Source organism: Pangasianodon hypophthalmus, chromosome 10 (assembly GCF_027358585.1).
Source record: "Pangasianodon hypophthalmus isolate fPanHyp1 chromosome 10, fPanHyp1.pri, whole genome shotgun sequence".
In the NCBI taxonomy this organism is placed as follows: Eukaryota; Metazoa; Chordata; class Actinopteri; order Siluriformes; family Pangasiidae; genus Pangasianodon; species Pangasianodon hypophthalmus.
The window spans coordinates 29,182,964-29,192,963 of record NC_069719.1 but is presented as its reverse complement, the minus strand read 5'-3'; the positions used below and the strand labels follow the sequence as shown (position 1 = coordinate 29,192,963).

General features: G+C 39.5%; 3 protein-coding genes across 9 annotated transcripts in view; 2 read left to right on the top strand and 1 right to left on the bottom strand.

Moving 5' to 3' along the window:
- Positions 1 to 2,020, top strand: part of lrrc57 (leucine rich repeat containing 57) — an 11,552-nt gene extending 9,532 nt beyond the window's left edge. The window contains exon 6 of the mRNA XM_034308077.2: positions 1,305 to 2,020. Coding sequence (XP_034163968.1) covers positions 1,305 to 1,346 — 42 coding nt within the window. The 3' untranslated portion in view covers positions 1,347 to 2,020. The remainder of the gene's footprint in view (positions 1 to 1,304) is intronic.
- A 1,043-nt stretch (positions 2,021 to 3,063) lies between these two features.
- Positions 3,064 to 8,066, bottom strand: brms1la (BRMS1 like transcriptional repressor a). 3 transcript variants are annotated; one of them, XM_034308076.2, is made up of 11 exons: positions 7,808 to 8,066; positions 7,096 to 7,247; positions 6,630 to 6,720; positions 6,193 to 6,320; positions 5,295 to 5,374; positions 5,107 to 5,203; positions 4,916 to 5,005; positions 4,692 to 4,756; positions 4,539 to 4,578; positions 3,971 to 4,118; positions 3,064 to 3,480 (listed from the first exon to the last, which is right to left on the bottom strand). In XM_034308076.2, the coding sequence occupies exons 2-11, from the start codon at positions 7,229 to 7,231 to the stop codon at positions 3,363 to 3,365; spliced, it is 993 nt and encodes a 330-aa protein (XP_034163967.1). In that variant the 5' UTR covers positions 7,232 to 7,247; positions 7,808 to 8,066; the 3' UTR covers positions 3,064 to 3,362. The 3 variants fall into 3 exon arrangements, with proteins under 3 accessions (XP_034163967.1, XP_026781801.1, XP_026781800.1); XM_026926000.3 differs by having other exon boundaries at positions 7,838 to 8,066; XM_026925999.3 differs by having other exon boundaries at positions 3,065 to 3,480; positions 7,842 to 8,066.
- Positions 8,067 to 9,528: 1,462 nt separating this feature from the next.
- Positions 9,529 to 10,000, top strand: part of ralgapa1 (Ral GTPase activating protein catalytic subunit alpha 1) — a 63,979-nt gene continuing 63,507 nt past the window's right edge. For 3 of the 5 annotated variants that reach the window (XM_034308073.2, XM_034308071.2, XM_034308072.2), the window contains exon 1: positions 9,529 to 9,914. In XM_034308073.2, the coding sequence (XP_034163964.2) occupies positions 9,809 to 9,914 (106 nt within the window). In that variant the 5' untranslated portion in view covers positions 9,529 to 9,808. The remainder of the gene's footprint in view (positions 9,915 to 10,000) is intronic. The other 2 variants (XM_034308075.2, XM_034308074.2) reach the window with 1 other exon arrangement.

Genomic DNA, 10,000 nt, shown 5'->3' with positions numbered 1-10,000 from the left:
GAGCTTTATGGATTCTTATTTTAGTTAGTTAGTTACTTTTATTGTCCACAGAGTGGAAATTTGTCTTTGGCTTCACCACACAGTATAAACACGAACATCAACACAACAACCTAAAAAAACAACAAGGCGATATATATGTTCCCGTATGTACATGTACACACACACACACATCTACACACACACACACACGTCTACACACACACACATCTACACACACACACATCTACACACACACACATCTACACACACACGTCTACACACACTCATACACTCACATTTACGACTCACAAAAGTGGCATTTGGCACAAATTACATCTGATACTCATTTTTCCTTTTCCTTCGTCGTCTAAAGCGAAGTCTCCTCAAAGGTAACGACTGAAATTGAGAATGTAGAGGATGAGAAGAATCCTGTACGATAACCAAAGCTCTGTTTCAGTCTGTAAATATCATTTAACTGCCTCTGTGTCTTACCTACAGTCACAGCCGCTTTATTTTTGACATGTTGAAGCACAAGATTCCTGTAAACATTTCTAAAATATGTTTAACCAAAATGCTTTAATCTCCGAATAAGATGCAATCTTTTTAAAAAACACAATCTATATCCTCCACAAAACTCAGATCACTGTCTGTAAAAGTTCCTAAATATTTAACACTAATAACTATTTCCACTAATATAAAACACACGGTTTAATTAAATTATTTTAATTTAGTCCTATAACTGTGTTCACACTGATGAATAAATCTACATGCGTCGATTAATAAAATGTGGGATTAAAGGTTAGGAAGTTATTGTGATATAAAAATGAAATAATTTATTCTGAGTGTGTGAAATGAAGGAAATGTGTTAATCTTGTGTAGATAGTTTTGTCACATAAACACACAGACCTTTGTCAGGTGAAATGTGCTGCAGCTCTGTGTTTAAACAGTTTCCTGTCCTTCATCTGAAACTGCAGGGTTTTAATGAATTAAAGGTTAAACAGTTCTGCTGTGTGACTCTGCTGCCACCTCGTGGTCACACTGCAGTAGTGCAGAAATACAATACTACACACTGCATGGAACATTTCTACACACACTTCTTATTAATGATGTTAATGATGAACTCCTGCACTGTTTATACTGTTTACATTAACTTTTACCTTTACTGCATTTAACACACACGCATGCGCTCTGTGATGATTTTAAATGAGTTAAAGTTAAAAATAAAGTCAGCGTGTGTGTAGTACTGAATCAGTCGCAGTGATGTACACCAGGATGAAATGTGTTTATTGACTGTTGACTGTTTCACTTTTTTTTTCTTTTCACAGTACATGGAACGCTTCACGGCGACGAAGAAGAAATTTGCATGAAGGACAAAAAAACCCCAAAAAAACGGGTAACTAGGGACACGACAGAAAAGAACAGAAAAATATTTCAGTGAAGATTAAAACTGCAGCGCCGAGTTTCTGCTGTACGGAAAACTTCAGCGAGGAATCACTACACAGCGTATAACACACGGCGTTAGAGCGGCAAGATGTCACGCTTTAACGTCCTCACACACAGGTTTCAGAGTGTTTAAATCCAACACACACACACACACACACACACACAGGTGGAGTGCGACACTCAAACTTCAAATACATAGAGTTTGTAGTACAGAGAGTCAAACACGAGGCGTTAAAGATCTTAATTAATTTACGTTCATTCATTTTATGATAATTTATAATACTTCACATAATTGTCAGTAACTTCCAAGTTATTTTAAACAGGCACTGAGGTTTCAGATTTTTATTTGTTCACTGTTTGATTTTCAAAACCAACATCAGGATTTTTCTCTCTCTCTCTCTCTCTCTGTCTGTCTCTCTGCCTTTATCTCAGTAGTCACATCCTCCTCTCTGTGCTGGAAAAAAACTACATAAAGCACATATTTATTTGAAATAGAGCCATTTACTGACTGTTAAACTTAAAAAATAGGCATCAGACAGTTGCAAAAGTATACCTAGACCTCTTATTAATGTCTTATTAAAGTCTTATTAACGTATTATTAATGTCTTATTAACGTCTTATTAATACTAATACTGCGTCCTCTTATACCCGTTAAAGCATGTGTGTATTCACGCTTCACAGTTTATTCCGTCTTCAGCAAGTCGACACTACAATATATGCAAAAACCTATGCTGCACAAATATTGGCGCCCCTCCCTGTGTCCCACTCGGACCTCTTTTTCTTATTTTTTACACATCGTAAAGAAGGACATCCCATAATCCTGTGAACGAGAGCGCAGACGTGACGATGAAAATGAAATATCAGCACAGGTCTGAACAGCAACGTGCTCAAATGTGTCATATATATAATATAATATAAATATAATAAATACAGATATAAATACAGGTTTAATGATATTCAGCTCATGATGAGTTAATGGTCCTAATGGCTGTGTGTGTATATGTGGTGTGTGTGTGTGTGCGCACGCACGTTATGCAATTTGTCACCAGGTGCTTCAGGTATTTTTGGGAATTTGATTTCCTTAACCCTTTCATGCATAAATTATTTAAAAACCTCCAGATGTTTAATCGCATGTCAATCGCATGAATTTTGACTTTTTCTATAAATATCATTTATATTTAAGAAGATTGTGCATGTGTAGGAGTAAAAAAAGGATAAAACGTTAAACCTTCCAGTGTGTGTTTCTAATCAGGCCTAAAATATTTAACACTGATGACCAAAGTTATAGAAAATAAAATTTTTGAAACAAAAACAAAATATAGCATCATTTGTGACATAATGTACGCACTTCAGGACTGTTGCATGATGGACCATACGGGGCTCCGTGTGCTCTACGACTCTACGACTCTATGGCTCGACTCGGCTCTATGTGCTCTACGGTTCGGCTCGGCTCAGTTCGGCTCGGCTCGGCTCGGCTCGGCTCGGTTCGGCCGTCCTCACACTCTCAGATTCAGGTTAAACTCAGTAAAAATGATGAGACACTAAAACACAGTTTATTGTGATATGAAACTTTAATTGTGGCACATGGCTATAACGGAGATGTAAACATTGTTCTCTCTCTCTCTCTCTCTCTCTCTCTCACACACACACACACACACACACACGGGTAAGGGTAACACTGATCCATCAGGCAGCAGTCAGAGCGGAGTGTATTTACAGAAAACATGTAGAAAACTTTCAACTAAAAATATGATCAGAAAAATAACATCTGTAATAATGAAAATGAGGAGCATCACACACTCTGTCTCTCTCTCTCTCTCTCTCTCTCTCTCTCTCACACACACACACACACACACACACACACACACACACACACACACACACTCTCACAGGTTGTGGAACAGTGTTGGTGAACACATGGTGCGGTTCTCCGGGTTCTCTCAGGCGTGTTTGATGGTGTATTTGCCTTTCTGCAGCTGCGAGATGTAAAGCTTCGACTTGCTGCCGTCCGAACGCTTAAACCAAACTTCATCATGATTTATAGTCGTTATTATCGCACTGTGGGGGAGAGAGAGAGAGAGAGAGGGAGAGAGTCCGACAGATGTAGAGAGAGACAGAGGGGAAAAAGAGACAGACAGACAGACGGTCAGATAGTCAGAAAAAAGTGAAATTCAAACAAAGAGAGAGACAGAAATAGAGAGAAACAGAGACAGATAGAGAGATAGACAGGGAGATAGAGAGACAAATGGAGGGACAGACACACAGAGAGAGAGAGAGAGAGAGAGAGAGTTTACTGTCAGTGGTTTTCAGTATCAGGATGCAGGCACACTGTAGTGGTTTAGTGGTGGTGCGGTGTTGCCACGGTTACAGTGACATCACCGCTTCAGCTACACCACTCACCCCAGTAAATAAACAGAGACAGAAAGTGGGTGAGTGTGTGTGTGTGTATAAGTGTGTGTAAGTGTTATTCAAACACAGCACTCAAACTCAGCACACACACACACACACACACACTACAGCTCAGTGTGAGAGTAAATCAGAGTCGCACCTGGTGGGAAACTCGTCCTTCTTGTCTATACAGATGGTTTGTCCTCGACTGTACCATTCTCCATCGTACAGCAGCCGTCCGTCCTCCGAGCGCGCGCTGTGCTGCGGCTGCTGCGGCTGCGGCTGCTTCTCACTTTTAGACGAACAAACTGTGAAACGCAACAAGGACGAGGAGTTTAAACCCCCGAGTCTCTCTGCAGTCAGGAGACGGAGAGCAGCTCGGAGGTAAAGCCCACACTCACAGTGGTCAAAGTTATAATAAAAATAATAACAAAAATATGTACATTTAAATCTTAAATTAATTCCTCTGAAATTTTAACCTTTAATCTAAATTTTGTATTTAAATACATCATTTAAGAAACTGGACCACGTCAGATGATGTAACAAAATGCATTTTTATATAATAAGAAGAAGAAACTATCCTTTTGTTTTTTTTAAACTATGTAATTTTTCATTATAACGAGTGTTAGGGTGATTTTTCCTGTTTTTTTTATTTTTTTGACAAAGACTCTGTGACATCATCAACAAACTCAGTAAATAACTAAAAATGAGAACTGTAAAGACTCTACCGTCAGGTTTGACTCGGTGAGGTCCCAGAGTGGCCATGGCCTGAAAATATACAATTTTGATAAAAACCTGAAGTGAAGTAATAATGTGCTCATTTTTTAATATAAAGATCATTTTTACGATAAAAAATAGAAAGTGAGAGATTATTTCTGAACCTTTCTGATGGCGGTCCAGTCCTCCAGAATGTCCAGATCATGCAGCATGTAAACGATATACGGCCGTGTGCAGGTTCAGGAGTATAATAATATATAATTGTACACTTTATATATATTATATTTCATTATATTATATTATATTATATTACGTTATATTATATTATATTATATTATATTATATTAACATTTAAATATGGAGAAGGTAAAGGAGAGGTGAAGGATATCAGACACCACGACGGGTTTCTTCTTCTTGTCCGGACTGAAGGGATCTTTCTTCTTGTTTTTTCTCGACTGCAGTTCATCGTTCCACAGCTCTGTAAAAAAAAAAAAAATAATAATAAACAAACAGGAAGTTACATCATGACCTTGAGATCTCTCAGTAATAATAATAATGACGATGATGATGAAGATGTACCTGAGGTGATGTCTATACTGTGTCTGTCCTCCTCCAGACGTCTGATTTTTTCCTCCAGTTCAGTCTGAACCGTGTCGAACAGCAGCAGCTTCTCACTCTACCCCACACACACACACACACACACACACTCATTTACACCATAATAACACAAATCAGAGTGTGTGTGTGTGTGTGTGTGTGCCGCTCACCTCCCAGTGCTGAAACGCTGCCTGAGTCTCACAGTCATATTTATGTTTCACTGACTCCAAACACAGCTCTCTGTAGATACCTGCGCACACACACGCACACACACACGCACGCGCGCACACACACGCACACACACGCACGCGCGCACACACGCGCACACACACGCGCACACACACGCGCACGCACACACACACGCACGCACACACACACGCACGCACACACACGCACACACATGCACATCACCATTATTATTTAATCATCAAAAAACACTTCACACAAATACAACACATTATTGTGTATCTGTATTATTGTGTATCTGTATTATTGTGTATCGTGTCTTTATATACACAATAAACACTGAGTGATGAAGCAGTTACTGTCACCTCCACGACGTTGATTAGTTTCCTATAACAGCATGTCCCCGAGTGTTTTATTCCTCTTACACCTCAGCTCTTTACCAACACTTACAATTTTTTATTTATTAAAGAACAACATAACACTCGTTCCCTCACCTGCGTCTCTTTATTCTCTCTCTTCAAGTTAATAAGACAAAAATAAAGACGCAGCTTGTTCCGCATGTTACTGAGAAACCGCAAAGAAGCGTAAACTCCTCCGTCCTGAAGACGTCGCAAAACTTACAGTTACAGCTTTACCTCTGACTGTTACAAAGCGCTGACACTGGAGACTCCTTCCATACATGTTAACTAAACGTACAATCTCCTTACAGAAAACGTTCGCTGTACACGTCCCTGTGAACGAGCTGTTACTATAGAAACGATAACGTATCAGAACGAGCGCATTAATATAAACCTGCGCTACTGTCAGAGCTGCTGTTATAGAGAATTAATCAACACCTGACGACCAATCAGAGTGCAGAACTCAGCAGCAGTGAGGTGTTACCAGCGACTTTAGTTCTGATCTGCATGTTCTCCTGCAGGTTTGCCAGAGGTTCCAGGTACTCGGGCGCTTTTCCTGAGATCACTTCCTGTAGTTTAGCGTCAACCTGACTCAACCGCTCCTTATACAGCCTGAAACACACACACACACACACACACACACACACTGATCACACTCTGTTTATAATTAACACACTGATCTGTCAGGCTGCTGGTGTTTAACAGTTCAGGCTCTGACTAGTTACACAGCAGGAAAGTCAGAGCCGTGAAACCTGATCATCTCAGAGCTTTGAAATGTTCTGTATCTTGTTAGTGCTCTTGTAAACGCTAACGCTAACGCAGCGGGAGCTACAGCGCCGCGGGGGCGGAGCAGACGGTACAGGAAGTGGACGAGGGCGTGTTTAATAGGAATAGAACGAGGCTTCAGATTCGAGTACGCACTGATCCTTCAGGTCTGTAAACTGCTTCTCCAGGTTCGTCATCTCATCCAGACATTCCAGCCGTCTCCTCTCACAGTCCTCATCGTCCATCTCTACACACACACACACACACACACACACACACACACAGTTTAACACCGTACACTCGTCACTGCAGCTTTACAGAGAAGATGTGAATTCTCTTAACAATGGCACAGCGACTAACTATAAATAATATTTAATAACATTTGAGTTACTTAAAGTTAAAAAGTTTACTATAAGTTTATTTGTTTTTATTATCATTATTGTGTAACACATAAAGAAAGACGGCTTGGATGATGATCAAATTAAACATTTCTATATTTAAACATCTACTGTAAAGAGCAGTAAACACAAGCCAAGACTTCTGCACAGGACGGTGTGTTTGGTGTTGTTTGTGTAGTTGTTGTTGTTGTTGTGTGTGTAGTTGTGTAGCGTGGGTGTGTTACCGGAGCTCTCTCCGTCCTCGGAGCCGGATGAGGTGTCGGTGTCGTCCTCCTCTGAGCTGCTGCCCTCCTGCTCTCCATAATCCACCTCCATCTCCTCCTGAGCGCTCTCCTTCTTCTCCTTCGAGTGAACCGGCATCTTAGTAACCAATCACCTGCACACACACACACACACACACACACACATTACACACTCTACACACACTATACACATCACACACACACACGTTACACACTCTACACACACACACACTCTCTACACATCTCCTCCTGAGCGCTCTCCTTCTTCTCCTTCGAGTGAACCGGCATCTTAGTAACCAATCACCTGCACACACACACTATACACATCACACACACACACACACTACACACACTATACACATCAGACACTATACATATCACACACATACATCACACACTATACACACACACTATACACACATCACACACACTACACACACACTATACACATCACACACACACACTACACACACTACACACATCACACACACACTATACACATCAGACACTATACATATCACACACATACACCACACACTATACACACATCACACACACACTACACACTATACACACACACACTATACACTATACACACACACTATACACTATACACACACACTATACACTATACACACACTATACACACACCACACACACCACACACACATCACAGCAGCTGATGTTTACACACCGCTAGCTTCTCAGCGCTACAGCTAGCTACCTGCCTGCTTTAAATCTGGCGACGGTCCAGAAACACTCTTCACGCGCACTTACACGGAATAAAACATTAAAATTCGCTCTTAAAGCTGGAACTTAAACTGAAATAAACTCTAACTGCCTGAAGTTTATCTCATCGCGCGCTGGATTTGCTGCTAGCTAAACTCCAATGTTTGGCTAAAATTGTTTCACTAGCTTCGAGCCGAGGGGCTGACCGGCGTTCTGGCGCCCACTGGGGGATTGTGGGAAATGTAGTTTTTAAAGATTGTATTGTTTCTTCCGCTCAGTAGCGTCTTGGCGACATAAAACTACATTTCCCAACAACACCTCGAGCCATGACCGTGATGTTTACAATAATTTGTACTAGACTCAATTAACCGAACGACGAAAAGTTGAACGCCTTTTTAAATGAAAAATGTAAACATTTTAAAGATTTAAACAAATAAAACGTTATACTTGAATAAAAATAGCTAAAACATGAATTTATTATTTAATATACACTTATATGTTTATATTAATACATTCTAAAATTTAAAATGTATATACATTTTCTGATGTATTTAGAACTTTAACAGTTATTTAGTTGTTTTTTTTTAACACAGGGAATATACACAAATGCTTTCAGGTATTTTTCTATTTTAAACGCGCCTTAAACGTGTACTTTTACTTAACACTTTTATTTATTTTTTTTTATTTAAAAGTATGGTATGTGATGTCATAAATTCATCCTACATTCTTGTGTTGTTGTTATAACTCTACAGCTTCACAGCAAATAAAGTTTCATTAGGATAAAAAGTGAAATGTGCTTTATTTAAAGTTTTTTATTTGTCTGTTTTGTGTTTACTGTTGCATGAATTTTCTTTTTCAAATATTCTAAAAGTATAAGAAACAGTGGAGATGCTCCTTTTGTCTGAGGAACCATCAGAGACGATCATTTGGGTTTGTCGCTTCTTTACAAACTGAAAATCTCTGTTTAAACGTCGCTGAACTCTCGGCTCTGATATTTATATTTAGTTTCTTTTTGTTTGTTTTTTTGTTTTTTTCAAAACCAAACAGTGACATTTGGAATTTTGTGTTTTTTAAAGGTTCATTTTACCCCTAGCAAGTTTACAATGAAGAATGAACACGAGACAAAATGTCAATTTATTAAATACAACACAAAAAGAAAAGAATTTAATGTAATGAAAATGTATATAATGTGTATATAATTAAAATATACAAATATAAAGATTTCATATTCAGATATTTTTGTCAGCTTCCAAGCTCTTTCTCTCTATCTATCTATCTATCTATCTCTCTATCTATATATATATATATATATATATATATATATATATATATATATATTGCATTGTAGATATTTTCCTTTTATCAGTGTTTTTATATGTTTGTTGTTTATTTGTTTTTTTTCTTACACCTATGTTTTATATGCTCTTAACCAAGTACAGCACTTTGGTCAACTTAATTAATGAATTAATTGAATTTTATCATCCTATAAACTTGAAACTATTCGTGTTGTGTAAAATCCTGACCTCAGGTAATAGATAGATAGATAGATAGATAGATAGATAGATAGATAGACTGTCTTTATTAATCCTGCGAGGGAAGTAGTTATGTTCCAGCAGTTCCTTGTTTCTGGAATAAATAGAGGGAGTGGAGTGTAAAGGTGAGGTGGTGAATTGCTCTGGTATCGATTGAGTTGTTTTTGTCCCTGCTGCTGTTCGCCGCCATGTTGGGATCAGTGCAGTAAAGAGAGAGAGAGAGGGAGAGAGAGAGAGAGGGAGAGGTGTGGAGCTCACTTTAGCGCAGCTACACGGGATTAAATCGGTGTTTTCTCTCTCTCTTCACTCTCACCGAGCAGAAATGCGCTGCTCTCCTCCAGCTGCTGTTCGGTGTTAGCACTGTGAGCTAGCGCCGTGAGCCCGAGGCAGCAGGAACCGGACGGGAATCTCAGCTCTGCTCTCCGCTCAGCACAATGTTCTCCAAAAAGCCTCACGGAGATGTGCGCAAATCCACCCAGAAGGTGCTGGACCCCAAGAAGGACGTGCTGACGCGCCTCAAACATCTGCGCATCGTCATAGGTGAGTTCCTCCCCGGGCCCAGGAGCTTCAGCTTCACACAGCTGAGCATCACTGCAAGCACTACAAGCACTTATAATCACTTATAA

Coding starts and splice junctions, on each gene's coding strand:
- brms1la (XM_034308076.2), bottom strand. CDS start 7,231: ATGCCGGTTCACTCGAAGGAGAAGAAGGAGAGCGCTCAGGAGGAGATG. Junction 5,375..6,192: donor GATCAGAACTAAAGTCGCTG/GTAACACCTCAC, acceptor GTGTGTGCGCAG/GTATCTACAGAGAGCTGTGT. Junction 4,757..4,915: donor GAAACCCGTCGTGGTGTCTG/ATATCCTTCACC, acceptor GAACCTGCACAC/GGCCGTATATCGTTTACATG.